This window comes from Muntiacus reevesi, chromosome 2, assembly GCF_963930625.1.
Source record: "Muntiacus reevesi chromosome 2, mMunRee1.1, whole genome shotgun sequence".
Classification (NCBI taxonomy): Eukaryota; Metazoa; Chordata; class Mammalia; order Artiodactyla; family Cervidae; genus Muntiacus; species Muntiacus reevesi.
The window spans coordinates 279,980,026-279,995,004 of NC_089250.1; the positions used below are offsets into that span (position 1 = coordinate 279,980,026).

At 44.1% G+C, this 14,979-nt stretch overlaps 1 protein-coding gene across 6 annotated transcripts; it reads right to left on the reverse strand.

Annotated features, from left to right (window-relative positions):
• Positions 1–6,677: 6,677 nt before the first annotated feature.
• On the reverse strand, positions 6,678–14,302 carry LOC136161801 (zinc finger protein 211-like). 6 transcript variants are annotated; one of them, XM_065926905.1, is made up of 5 exons: positions 13,911–14,302; positions 13,101–13,184; positions 12,392–12,446; positions 11,882–12,008; positions 6,678–9,895 (listed from the first exon to the last, which is right to left on the reverse strand). In XM_065926905.1, exons 3-5 carry the CDS (start codon positions 12,437–12,439, stop codon positions 8,505–8,507), a joined length of 1,566 nt encoding a protein of 521 aa, XP_065782977.1. In that variant the 5' UTR covers positions 12,440–12,446; positions 13,101–13,184; positions 13,911–14,302; the 3' UTR covers positions 6,678–8,504. The 6 variants fall into 6 exon arrangements, with proteins under 6 accessions (XP_065782977.1, XP_065782975.1, XP_065782976.1 ...); XM_065926903.1 differs by having other exon boundaries at positions 13,101–13,477; XM_065926904.1 differs by having other exon boundaries at positions 13,101–13,515.
• Between the last annotated feature and the right edge of the window lie 677 nt (positions 14,303–14,979).

Genomic DNA, 14,979 nt, shown 5'->3' on the forward strand with positions numbered 1-14,979 from the left:
TGTGTTTTCTAATTATTACCTCCCAGCAATGGACAGATATTTGGGATTCAGTGTCAGGTTGCCTATTTTCAGGACAAGAGGAGTCTGGTCACTGTAATCTTCTTTCCCTTCCAGCCCAGCTTTGGGAACTCAAAGAAGACCTAATCCATCCTCTGTCCCTGCCCCCCTCCTCAAGAGTCCTGCTCATACACTGCGCTCCATGCTCAGTGGTCATGACTATCCACTGAAAAGCAACATTCATGGCTTTCCTGTGAATGAATGATCCCATTATCTACCTAGTAATGCTCTGTTCCCAGCACCTCCGTCCCACAGCATTGCACTGGGTTTAGCACAGCCAGGAGTGAAGAAGAGACTTGTTATGATACTGTATGACATCTCTTATGTGCAATTTTAAAACAATACAAAATAATACACATGCAAAACAGAAACAAACTCAGGTTTAGGGGCTTCACTGGTGGCTCACTGCTAACGAACCTGCCTGCCAGTGCAGGAGATGCGGGTTCAGTCCTGGGTCAGGATGGTCTCTGGAGAGGAGATGGCAGCCCACTCCAGTGTCCTTGCCTGGGGAGTCCCGTGGACAGGGGAGCCTGGCAGGCTGCAGTCCATGGGGTCTCAAAGAGTTAGACATGACTTAGCAACTACACAGATACAGAAAACAAACTAATGGCTATCAAAGGAGAGACAGAAGTGTGATGGGACAAATGATGTGTATGGGATTAAGAGATTAAAAACCCCTATTTAAAAAAAAAAAAAAAAAAACCCTATTTATAAAACAGCAACAGGTTTATATTGTATCAGATAAAGAATTATAGCCATTATTGTATAATAATATTTGGCGGAGTATAATCTGTAAAATACTGAATCACTGTGCTGTACACCTGAAACTAGTATAATATTGTAAATCTGCAATTAAAAATAAAAAAATTTAAAAATTAAAAAATAAACAGGTGAATTTTCCACAGAGAATTGTTAACATTGTATTTTCTGGATGGTGCAAACCACCAGACATTTAATAAAGGGAGTTTCTATGAAAGTGATTTGTATTATTTATGAGGTGATCAGTCAGGTGTGGCTATAAGGAAAAAACAACAACAGGAAAACATTGATGCTCACAGATCCTGGAAACACATGGGAAAGTTATCAGGGTAGTCATGAGACAAGGCAGGAGTGGGAAGTGTTCAGACCACTGTCTGCTAAGGTTCTATGGGCAAGGCCTGGCAGAGTGGGATGAACACCTTAGGATTGCTTGCTTTGAATAACTTTGGACTTCATGCTATAGGGGTGGCCTCTGGTTGCCTGGTGCTGTGATGATGAAGGAAGAGAAACTGCCTCCAGGGGTGTTCAGCCATGTGGAGGATGTGTGGCTCTTGATTGTTGTTTGTTTTCACAGAGAGGCAGGACAAACTTGAGTATCACATGAGGAGCTAGTATATTTTGCTACATGAGAAAGAAATAGTCACTTGGCAGCTTAACCACACGTGCCATATCACTTTGGCCATGACCTCTCTGGCTACTGATATGAGCATGGGGACTAGAAATAAAAATGCCAGTCAGGGCTTGCAGCTATTATGAGTCAGTGGCCTACCTGAGATGAATTTCCTTCATTTCATAAACATTCCTGAATGGGAGGTGTCTGGTGGGGGAACAAAGTGGATCCTGTCCCTGTGGTGTAAACAAGCACATGGTAACAAATTGTATCTCCCAGTTTGATGTTTCTTTCCATTTTCCCAGGGCACCCTACTAGATAATGAAGCATAATTAGGTTAGTTAATTACCATATAACTTAAGTTTTTCACTCTTAGCAATAGAAGGCAGGAATATACTTCTTAACCATTTTACCCCCAGGATGTAGCAGAAAAGAGTAAAAATTAATTAAAAAAAAAAAACAATGAGTAATTGATCCAAATGCCAAAATGAGAGAAAACTTACAGATGTTTAACAAGAGTAGGAAAAGCAAAGGGAGAAACAAGTGTCACTGCTGATAAGCACAAAGGAGCTGGAAGCTGGGAAATGTGAAGGAAGCTAGTAGCACAGTGTCCATCAATCACTGGCATGGATTTAGAATCATAGCGACAGAAAGTCAAAATAGAAGAGAGAGTAAAAACAGTCGAGGAAGCTCACCAGGATCAGGATGGCGTGTGTGGCTCTGGCATCATGGGAAGGTCTGGGGAAATTCTGTTGCTGTGAATGTGTTGGACCTGCTGCTTGTCTGTGAAGGACAGAGATCATGTACCCACTAGTCCAGATCGTGACGCCCAAACAGTAGCATCCAGTTAAGAAAAGCCAAATACATCTGCATCTAACATCTGACAGAGTATCTGTCAGACATGACTGAGGAACTGTATCCAAAATTTTCTGAATGGAGCCCCCCAGAGAGCTCCATCCCATGTGTACATGTACTGGTGGCGTTACTGCAAATTGTGCGATCTCCCGTTGTTAACTTGTTGAGTGACCAAGTCATTTCCCACTCTTTGCCACCCCATGCCAGCTTCCTCTGTCCTCCACAATCTCCCAGACTTTGCTCAAATTCGTATTCATTGAGTTGGTGATGCTATCTAACCATCTCATCCTCTGCACCCCACCCCCCCATTCTCCTCTTGCCTTCAGTCTTTCCCAGAATGAGGGTCTTTTCCAGTGAGTCAGCTCTTTGCATCCAATGTCCAAAGTATTGGAGCTTCAGCTTCAGCATCAGTCCTTCCAGTGAATACTCAGGGTTCATTTCCTTTAGGATTGACTGGTTTGATCTCCTTGCAGTCCAAAGGACTCCCAAGAGTCTTCTGATTGATCCCAAGTGTATGCCCAAGTAGCCAGCATCAAGGAGAGGAGTGCTGTCCTTTAACCACATCAGCAATAGAGTACTGTGACCTTTGGCAAGAGACTGAGGACCGAGGCCACCTCGTCCTGCAAGTGGGACACACCAGAGCTCCAGGAACAGCTCTGTCATGTATCAAGGCCTGCTGTTGCACGGTTTACCGGGTGTTGTGTTGCTTTAGTAACGGAGAAAATCAGGTAACTGGGTACCGAGTGTCACAGGTTCAGGTCCTTTGAAAGCCTTCCTTTATGAGGGTTGAGTAAGCTTCCAGCAGTTGTTGCTCACGTGGCATGTCGTGACATTGAAACAGACAACACTTGGTACCAGAAGACCCTGGGTAGCTTACTGCCATCATGGGCCCAGAGACTGCAGAGCATGGACGTGTGTGCAGAGCTCGACCAAGGAGTCTCCAGGAGGCAGCAAAATAAGTGCCCATTAGGGAGTTTCCTCACGCCCCAATGGTTAAGACTCCTCGTACCCAGTGCAGGGAGTGCAGGTTTGATCCCTTGTCGAAGGAACGAAGATCCTGCATGCTGTGTGGCACAGCCACAAAAAAAAGTAGCTGTTGAATGGTTGGCCATGTGAACTTTCTAGGACTTTTTTCTTATAAAGGCCCCAAAGTGGGATGATCTTTGAGTGACTGCATAAATAAACCCTTAGTCATCAATGCAGAATATCTTGCCTCTAAAAGTCAGAAAGATCCAATAGGTTTGGCCCATCTGAGACTGATGGAAGCTGACAAAATCAGAAGTTGCCCTTTAACCACATCAGCAATAGAGTAGCCCGTACAAACACTGGATGGAGCTAAGAAATTTACTGTGCTGGCATGACACTGAAATGTGTGGGGCCGTAGCCCATCTGTTGTCTGTAAGCACAACGATGAATGTATGTCTTGCACAAGTGTCCTGCAAATCCCCTCACAAGGGGATGTCATCAATGAAGCTCCATAATTGGATGCCTGAGCACAGATGGGTCCAATAAAGTTCTTGTCCGGTGAGGTCGTGTGTGATACCTGAACCTTTGAGGTATCCCGTGGGCAACTAAGTAAAGGTGAATTATACTGAGTTCCTGTGTAGGTAAAGAAGAGGCTCTTGAAATAGGCATATGAGGATTGAATACACATTCATCTCAATTATGAGTGAGCTATAGGAATCTCAATGGATGGAACCAGGATATCAAGAAGTCACCATGAGATGCTGTTCCTCCTACGACACTTAATATCTATCTATGATAGATAGTGTCTCAGATGTAAATAAAATTGGTTACTTCTCACTTCAAGTTAATGAACATGATTTGTATGTAAAACATATATTTTAAAAAAAATATTCAATCTTGGCTGCGTTGGGTTCTGTTGTGGCACACAGGATCTTCCTTGGGGCATTCAGGCTCCAGAGCACGTGTGGACTCTAGTTTGCAGCGCTATAGTTGAGGTGGGTGGGGGTGTAGTTGCACCATGGCATGTAGGATCTTAGTTCCCCTCCCACGAATCGAACCTCCATCCTCTACATTGAAGGCAGTCTCTAACCATGGGCCACCAGGAAAGTCCCAACATATCTTTTTGATACATCTTCAAAATTATTTCTGGCCTTTCTGTTTTCTCATTTAATTAATTATTACTATTTTACCAACTAGTTATTTCCTGTTCATGTACATACATGTGAAAGTGTTACATCACTCAGTTATGTCCAACTCTTTGTGACCCCATGGACTATAGGCTGCCAGGCTTCTCTATCCATGGAATTCTCCAGGCAGGAATAGATATGAAGATAAATTTAACACAGTTTCCAACCCACTTGTATAAATCTAGAAGGAAACATTTATGGCTGTAGATCCTTCCAGAAACATTCAGATTAACTTAATTACATACATCTTTTCTTTTACATATATCTTTTCTCACTCCATCGTTCTGACCTCCTGGTTGTCAGATTAAGCTCCTGTTTGATTCATTCCCATAGGTCTGTTTTAGCCCCTGCCAGATGCCTGCAAAAATTAATGATTCAGTGATTAAGACTCCAAGCTCCCAAAGCAGGGGTCACAGTGTGGTCAGAAAAAAAAGTCTAACCCTGTAACTGTGAATAATGGGCAGCTATTTTCTTCCCCAAACTAGTGGACATGTTGTTATAGAATGTATGAAATATGGAACCTGAAATGTGACAGAAAAACAGTCCTAGTTTAGCTGTACTGGATGACTACAAATTAGGGGATAAAATTTGCTCCTCTTAAATACAGATGATCATACTGAGAGTGCTAGAGCATAACAAACTGTAAGTATGCTCCTCTGTTTTCAAATTTATTGAAATTCCCAAACATAGAGCTCTAATCATTATAAATTATGATTTACTCATGAATTTTCTGTCAACAAAGCAAAGACACAAACTTCCAGAGCATTCACCCTGAAAAGAGTAGTTTTGACTCCAAAATAAACTGCCGGAAACTGCATCTCAATTTTTTTAAATTAATTAATTTTATTTGGTGGTGCTTGGTCTTAGTTGTGGCGTATGGGATCTAGTTCCCTGTTCAGGGATTGAATCTGGGTCCCCTACATTGGAGGCAGGGCATCCCAGCCCCTGGACCACCAGGGAAATCCCTGCATCTCAATTTTTAATTAATGTGCATTCTTTTGCAGTCAAATGCTCTACCACTGAGCTATACCCCCTATGTGCATTCTTTTGATCCTTTCTGAGGAAAACATCCTCGAAGTTCAGTTGTTGTTGTTTTTCCTCCTCAAGAATTGCCTTTATTTTAAATATCTTTCTTGCTATGTTTATTTTTTAAAGCACTGAAGTATTTAAATTAACTGAGTAAGGGCATTATAGACTATCTTTTGTTTCCAATGAGAATACTGATTTTCTGGGTAAAAGTCATGTATTAAAACATAAAAATGTACATCCTAAATACATGCACTCTGTATGTTCAGTCAGGTATACCTTATGTGTGTGTTCAGTTGTATCCAACTGTTTACAAGCCACTGGATGGTAGCCTGCCAGGCTTCTCTGTCCATGGGACAGAGTACTCTGTCCAGTACTCCAAGAGTACTGGAGTAGGTTGCCATTTCCTCCACCCAGGGGTTACACCTTACACAAATGTTCAGAACTTGTCACTTCATAGTAATTTTACTATGTTTTTTGGGGTGAGATGGTTAAAATATTTTAGTTGAAGGATAATTGCTTTACGGTGTTGAGTTAGATTCTGTTGTGACCAAGTTTCATTATCATTTGTTGCTACTGGATCAGTATGGTTGAGTTGGAATGATGTACCTCTGTCAACTTTTCCCAACTCCATGTTCAGTGACACAATGTTGTTAGTTTGAAAACGGCCATGCTAAGAATATTTGTATTCGGAAAACCGGAAAACACTACAGACCTGGACTCGTTATATTATTGAAAGTCTAGATTTTAAAATATGTGGATAGTGCAGATTAAATTTAAACTACATGGTATATGGGGTAATTACACTGTATATAGCACACACAAAAATTGAGGATAAAAAGGAGCTATTTATTTGTTAATGAAAAGAAAAATAGGTGAAAGATATGAACAGATATTTTACCAAGAAGACATACAGATGGCAAATAAACCATGTGGAAAAAGAAAGATCAACATTATGATTCCTTAGGGAGATGTAATCAAAACGACTACTTCCTTAAATCCAAAATTTAAGGAAATTCAAAAGACTGACCATACCAAGTATTGGCCAGAATGTGGAAGCATTTTACATGCTCCTGGTGGGTATGTAAAAACAATCTATAAATGTAGATCATAGTTTGTCAGTTTTACAAGTTAAACATTCACCTATTCTATGACTCAGGCTTTATACTTTGAATTACTAACACAGTGTAAGTGAAAATCCATCCATACATACAGAATTACATATAAACGTTCTAGCACCTTTATTTACAATAACCCACAGTAGAAATAACCCAAGTGACCATAACCAGATGAATGGGTGAACAAACAATGTAACTATAAAAAAGATACTACTCAGCAATAAAGAATGAACTACTTATATATTATCACTTAAGAATCTCAAAATATTTAGATTCTGCACTTCCAATAGATACACTATATCATATGTCAACTACACCTGAATAAAAATTTACAAAATGACTCAAAAGAAAAATCTAGGTCTGTCACACTTTTTAGGAAATCAGATCTTGAGAAATCCCTAGTGGTCCAGTGGCTAGGAATTGGCACTTTCACTGCCATGGCCCAGGGTTCAGTCACTGGTGAGGGAACTATGATCCTGGAAGCCTCAAACAGCCAAAAGCAAAATGAAAAATCCTCAGGTCTTGCAATCCTATATTGCCTCTCTTTTCTGATGACCTTGGAGAAGCACCCTTGTCTTGGTGGCAGCAAATACTGATGGGAATAGATCTCTTCCCACCTGAGTTAACAGGAATGCTGGCTGATCACAGAGCCACAGTGTGGATGAAGGGATCTTTCTCTGTTTGTTTCTCTGCTTCTGTGGCAATGGCCTTTGGCTGAACATTCCAGATGTTCAGGCATCTGTGCACACTGATACTGCACAGTCAGTCACTGGAGCATCTGCTGATGCAATGTTAGGACACACTCCACCTACTTCACTGCAATCTCCTCTGCTCCAGGGTTACTTGACGAACATGGTTCCCTCCAGCCCTGTAGTCTTACAGTGGAACTATCTAGTGAATTCTGGGGATCAGGGCATGTGGTTCTTTCATAGGTTAACTGCTGAGCATTATGTGATTATTCACTGTGAATAACAATTCATGTTTCCAGAAGCACTGGAGGTCGTCACAACTTCATGGTTCCTCAGATGTTTTCTGAGCCCATAAAAAAACCTGATACACAGTCCACAAATCAGGACCCCAAAGCCTTGCAGTCCTTCTGAGGAGACCTGGAGCAACAATGTATTTACATTAGGCCGAAATCACAAAGAGAGCTACATTCTTCAGTCATACGGATGTGAGGCGCACAAAGCACAGGGCCCCCATGAAAGCTCTGCCATCATTAATGCTGGTAGAGCCCAATGTTCTTCCAATCACCTATCATAAAGTGAATAGAGCCCCCAGACCAAAGAGGGCTGGAACACTAATGCCGTTATTATTGCAAAGTGCAAAGGAATACAAGGCATGCAGTTCTCAGCTTGGTGAACTGGAGGCTGGGAAGATCAGAAACTAACATGTCCCTGAAAATACAGTCCCTGCTGGCAAGTCACCAACAGAACTGAAAGGTCCACTGGGCCCAAATTGAGTGAGGTCCACGCCCTACTTTCGAAATGAGAAAGGAATGAGGATGCCATAAGAGCTAAGACTACTCATTACTTCCCTCCACATAAAGGGATGGGACAGAAGTCAGCTTCCCTGAGCATGTTGGGAGGTAACTTCCACACTGTGTGAACCTGCCAGGTGATAGAAATGAAACTGGCTGTGACACAAAGCTGGAAAGGGCCTAGCAGGTAATTGAGCCACAAGGGAAGCCCCTAATAAAGTAAAGCACCGCTTCTTAAAGATTCCTGCATACCTGGAACTTAAGGGGAATCTCACCAGTGTGGATTTTCAGATGCATTAGATGGCTCAGTCACACTTCTCCAGTGTAAATATACTAGAAGGAAACTGCACATCCCAGCATATCTAAGGCCTTTCACTGGTGTGACATCTCTGGGGTTGAATGAGGTCATATTTGTAGCTGAAAATTTTTTCCAGCATTCACTGTACTCAGGACCTTTTTCCAGTGTGAACTCTTTGGTGCTGAATGAGGCTGGAACTTTGGCTAAATGATTTTCCACATTCCCCACACTCATAAGGCCTTTCTCCAGTGTGAACTCTCAGGTGTTTAACAAGGTTAGATTTACAGCTAAATGATTTCCCACATTCACTGCACTCAACAGGCCTTTCTCCAGTGTGAACCCTCCAGTGATTCTTGAGGTTGGAGCTATGGCTAAATGATTTTCCACAGTCCCCACACTCATAAGGCCTTTCTCCTGTGTGGACTTTCCGATGTGAGCTAAAGCTAGAGCTTTGCTTAAAGGATTTTCCACATTTACTGCACTCATAAGGCCTCTCTCCAGTATGAAGTCTTCTGTGGTGAATGAGGCTAGAGCTTCGGCTAAATGATTTTCCACATTCACTGCACTGATGAGGCCGTTCTCCAGTGTGAACTCTCCGATGGTAAATGAGGCTAAAGTTTTGGCTAAAAGATTTCCCACATTCACTGCACTCATAAGGCCTTTCTCCAGTGTGAACTCTCTGATGCTGAATGAGATTAGATCTTTGACTAAAAGACTTCCCACATTCCCTGCACTCATAAGGTTTTTCTCCTGTGTGAACTTTCCTATGGCTGTTGAGGCTATAGCTTTGGCTAAAGGATTTCCCACATTCACTGCATTCATAAGGCCTTTCTCCACTGTGAACTCTCTGGTGTATAATGAAGCTGGAGAGGTAGGTAAACAATTTTCCACATTCATGGCATTCGTAAGGCCTTTCTCCAGTGTGGACTTTCTGGTGCTGAATGAGGTTACATCTTCGAGTACAGGCTTTTCCACATTTGCTGCACTCATAAAGCCCTTCTCTAGTGAGGATTTGTTGGTCCTCAACAAGTGTGTCTGTGCAGCTGAGGGTTTTGTTGCCTTCTCCCCAGTTCTTATGTCTTTTTCCATTGTAAGAGATGGCTTCACATTCATTACTATTGTTTGGCTTCTCCTCAGTGTGAATGACATGTTGATGGAAAAATCCTACATTGACTAAGAAATCACTCCCAATTTCCCCATAGACAGTGGGTTTCCCTGACACATGGGTTGTGCAGCTCTTTATAATCAAGGCTGTGTCCACAGAAGTTCTGATGGGTATCTCTCCAAAGTGTTGCCCCTGGTATTGCTGAAGGTTGGCAGAGATACAGAATCGATTTCCACACATGTATGGTTTCTGCCCAAGATTTGTTTCCTGGTGCTCAGGAAAGTGCAAAATCTCTCTCAAGACTGGGCCATACATCTCAAAGGACTGGCCCTTCTGGAGAGATGAATCTGCCTTGAGAGTCCTGATCTGTGACACTCCTATACAAATGCTTTGTTCAGAAGGTGCTTCCTTATCTTCTACTCCATGCCAACAGCCTGAAATTAAAGAAGTGATGGTAAAGTGCATGTTAACCTTATTGAGAAGAGGCAAAACCATCACAAATGTAACTCAACACATCAAAGGATCAGTTCATGAAACTGCTTTCAGGAAAAGTCACCTTGAGGAAACAACTGCTGTGCACCACTGGGTCCCTAAGGTCAGGGAATGGTGCAGGTCTCACTAAACACAGGACATGAGGAAAGGCCCAGGGGAAAGGTTTGTGCTGTAACCAATTTTTCTGTCAGTGGCTTTTCTTTTTTGTGGCCATGCCACCTGGCATGTGGGATGACAGTTCCCCAAACAGGGATTGAATCAGCACCCTCTGCAGTGCAACCACAGAGTCTTAACCACTGGGCCACTGAGAAAAATCTGTCAATAGATTTTAGCAGGATTTTATCTGCTGATGACATGTGATGCTGTGTAAAAGTACAGTCCACTCCCAAAAAAATCCGACTGGAACAAAGGTAACAGTATTTAAGGATTATTAGATACCTGCACACTTTAGAACACTACAAAATCTGAGTAGGGAACAGTGTGAGGAATGAGTGAGGTAAGCAGTGTAGAGAGGTGGAGAGTAGCTCTCAGCTGGAGTCAGAATAGAAATGACGAGTCAGCAAAGTGTCAAGAATTGAAAAGGGAAAAGAGTGAGGTGTGGCTACTGGCAGTGAAACCAATACAGAAGTAAAACAGAATAGATTTCTGGCATGATTTCAACTAAGACCTGAAGTCATGTCCTCTGTCAACTTCTATTCATCTGGGTCAGGCCTGCTCTGAGTCCATCTTGTTGAGAATGGAGTCATTCTGTGAAGCTTCCATCCTGTGAAGCTCAGAGGACTTTTTCATAGCCCCACCTGAAGATCTGTATGTACCCAAGAGAGCTAAAATCATAAGGGAATGACAGGACAAGTCAGTAGTCAAAACAGGCCCAGACAACTCAGCACATAGGAGACCACCAGAAAGCTATTTAAACATTACCAAAAAATTCCTAAGGCCATTCCTGAAGGGAAGATACACAGTAGTAAGAACCAGGAATCTGACTTTCCTTCTGGACGACTACATCAGTAGAATTAGTCTAATGCAACTCTTTTGCAATGTTCAACTGCTTTAATTTTGTCCCTTTCAGCTCTTAGCATGATAATAGTATTCATCCTTCCACTCGCTACCTCTGAGCCCTTGGGGTGGGGACCTTGTACATGTTCCAAGAATAGCTTCTAGGAGTCAGGATGGGCAGTAAGGAGTCTGTCCTCCAAGTGTCAGAAATACTCCAAGACCAGAAACAAGAAAATGATGCCAGTTTCTACCACTAGTCTTCATCGTAGTATTGGAAGTTCTACACGGAGCCTTAAGAAAACAGACAAAAGGCATTCACAGCTCATGAAATTGTAAAGATTGCACGACAAAACTTCTAGAATAAATGAATTCAGCAAATGAAGAGGATACAAATTAAATAACTATGGGAATTCCCTGGTGGTCCAATGGTCGAGACATGGGTTCATGCGGCGGTTGGGGAACTAAGATGTTGAAGGCAGCAGTGTGACCAAAAAAAGAAACTGGTAAATGTTCTGTATACGTGCCACAAGTGAAACAAAGCAAAAAGAACCTTAATTAAGGGTCTGTCAATAACATTTGTCTAAGCAGTGACTATGTAAGTGACTACACTTCCAGCACAGTCAGAAACAAATGTGAGCTATAGGAAAGAAGGGTGCTATACTAGGGTGCTATGGTGCTAGAGAGTCACCCAGTGAGGCAGAGGGCAAGACATGGGGGTCCATTAGGCTGACAAAACAACAGTGATACCAAACCCTTCCCTAGGAGGCTTTGGGGCAGTAGGTGCTGTGGTGATACAGATGAGAAGGAGCGAGCTCTCAGCCCAGCCCCTGTAAACACAGCAGAAATCCAGGCAACTAGGGACGCACCTGCCCCTGGAGAAAAGAGATGCACAGAGCTTGGCCCAGGGCACAGGGGCAGGTGGAAGAGCTTACCCAGTGAGGATGTAAGTGCAAAGTTCTCCAGCATCACATCGTGGTACAAGCATCTCTGAGCATCATCAAGGAGAGCCCATTCCTCCCAGGAGAAGTACACAGCCACATCCTCAAAGGTCACACTACCCTGCCAGGATACAGATAGAAGAGATCATCAACTGCCTCACTCCTGAAGACCCACAATCCACCTCCTCGCACAGCTACCCCATCTCCATCTTCCTCCTAAGAGCTCAGAAAAGATTCTGGACCTTGGTGCCATAGCTGTCTGCTTTCTCCTCACTCTCCCACTAACTGCTCTGTTCACGCTGCTGTCCACTCTGCAACCAACGGAGCCTGTGAAGACCCAGAAGAAATCACCTCCCTCATCTGATCCACACCTCCCCCTGCCTCCAGAACAGATGCCTGACTTCACAGGCAGTCACTTCAGGTCTGACTGCTGCTCCCCACACTCAGTTTATTCTCCCCAGGAAGGAAGGAGACCTGCAATTCCCTGAAGCAGCTGAGTCTCACCTCCAAGCACTTCCTGTTTCTGTGACAAGCTTCCACATCTCTTTCCATTGGTGGCCTGAAATGGGAACCCTTCCATATAACACTTAGACTGGACTCAGGACCCTGAGCTAGGATTTCCTAAGATCTCCATACCATACCCAAGGGCTGGGAAAATGCCAGGTGACAAGTTTCATGACAACCCAAATTTGGAGAAAATTAGAAGGCTTCCCGGGTGGCTCAGATGGTAAAGAATCTGCCTCTGATGCAGGAGACCTGGGTTCGATCTCCAGGTCAGAAAGATCCCCTGGAGAAGGGAATGGCATCCACTCCAGTATTCTTGCCTGGAGAAACCCATGGACAGAGGAGCCTGGCGTGCTATAGCCCATGGGGTCGCAAACACGACTGAGCGACTAACACAGGGTTGCGACTAGTGAGGGTAACCTCCACTTGCCCGATTAGATTCCAAAAGCACCTCTGCAGCCATGGAAACCTGTGAGAAGTGGTAAGTCTTAGAGGGATGTGATCCTGGCAATTTTCCAGGGACTGAGACCTTTCCTGCACAACTGGGGGCATCTGAACCAGGTTCCCGAGTGTCTAACCTCTATTGACTCTCAGCAGTTGTGTGTCCTTGGAAAAAAAACCCAAACTACGTCTGCTTCAGTGTCCTCAGCATCCCTACAATTAGTTCTTTCATTGAACAGACTTTGGTGATTTTGCAAACCTAACTTACGTCACGTTTCTTTGCCTCAAAATTTTCCATGGCTCCAAATTTGCTGTATGGCTCAGGAAACTCAAACAGGGGCTCTGTATCAACCTGGAGGGGTGGGATGGGGAGGGAGGTTCAAAGGGGACCAGATATATGCATCAGTTCAATTCAGTTCAGTCGCGCCGTCGTATGACTCTTTGTGACCCCATGGACTGCAGCAGGCCAGGTTTCCCTGTCCATCACCAACTCCCGTAGTTTACTCAAACTCATGTCCATTGAGCCGGTGATGCCATCCAGCCATCTCATCCTCTGTCGTCCCCTTCTCCTCCCGCCTCCGATCTTTCCCAGCATCAGGGTCTTTTCAAATGAGTCAGTTCTTCACATCAGGTGTATACCTATTGCTGATTCATGTTGAGGTTTGACAGAAAACAACAAAATTCTGTAAAGCAATTATCCTCCAATTAAAAAAATAATTAAAAAATTTTTTTCCATGGCTTCAAAGGCCTCAAGAAGGAAGGTACAACTCCTCAGTCCGCCACTGCAGGTGCGACAACACACACACACTGCTCCCTGCAGCCATCAGATGGACCCCAGTTTCCCGAATTCTCCCGCCTCACTCCGACAGCCACATCGCTGCGCCTGCGCATCCCTCCGCCCATCGCCCACTACCAGGCGCCACCATACCGTCTGTCAAACAGAAGGCCCCACCCACCACCCCATCACTGTCCGGGATACCCGGGCCTGGGCTGCGAGGACGTGAGCAGGCGCCCGGCGCTCGGGGCTTTAGCGTCTGTTAGGATGAAGCCGATGAGGGCCGGACGGATCAGCGTTTACCTGAGGCGTGTCCGTCAGAGCCGCCGCCGCCATCGGACTCGGTGGGCGGAGGGGGGCCAGCCGAGCGTCCCGGAAGGACCCGGCACCAACTTCTCCAGGCCGCCCTGCAGGCAGCGATGTGCCCGACTGTAGGACCGCCTCTAGTCCCTGGGGACAGAGCGTCTTCTCGCGCCTTCCCTGTCACCTCAACCCCGATCCTTCGGACCTGGAGAACCGCTCAAAGAACCGCTATGAAAACACAGGAAGTCCCGCCTTCACCCAGTGAGCCCACCCCCCGGAAATGGCGAAATTCTGGATGTTCATTGGGTGTTCTCCGCTGCCGCTCAACGCTTAGCTTTCTGGATAATGGAGTTCCAACAGGCACAAGCCTGCAGCCTGAGAGTTTCTGCTTGAATCTACCAGGGTCAGGCAATCCTCTAGGCTGCTCAAAACTGACCTCCGTGTTCTGCCAGGTAGGCTAGAAGCTTCGTTTCCTCTTCAAGGGTCTTAGGACGGCTTCTGGGGAATTCGAAGAGCATTTAGAAAGCCTTCAAACCTATTGATCTCCGAAGCGTTTGGATAATAATTTAGATTCCATGCAGCTGTCTCTAGTGAACATGCCCTGATAGATGACAATGATGATACACTATCATACGGTCCTTTAAATGTACTCAGACTGAGGCGTTTAAGTCATTTTTGTGAACTTTAGTGAGTTTTGTCTGGGACTTTAAAGGAAAAAAAATCATCTGTACCATAGGAGACAAGATAAAGGGGTCATATTGGGCAGCTCTGACGAAGATGGACGTGGTGGGATCTGGGCCTCGCCTTCCTCTTAGTCAGTGATTCTGCTGAACTCAGAAACATCGTTTTATCCCTAAAACATGAAATTATTGTATCTTAAGAAACGCAAATATTTTATACATGCACGTTCTTTTTTTAATATACAGTTGCCAGTTTCTCATGAAATAGCACCTTTGCTATTGTTTATTCAGGAGTACTACTCTCTGTACATCTATAAAACAGAAAATTGTTGAAAAACAAAATTAACTGAGTATGAGTTAAAAATCTAAATGATTTGGACTTGCCTCGT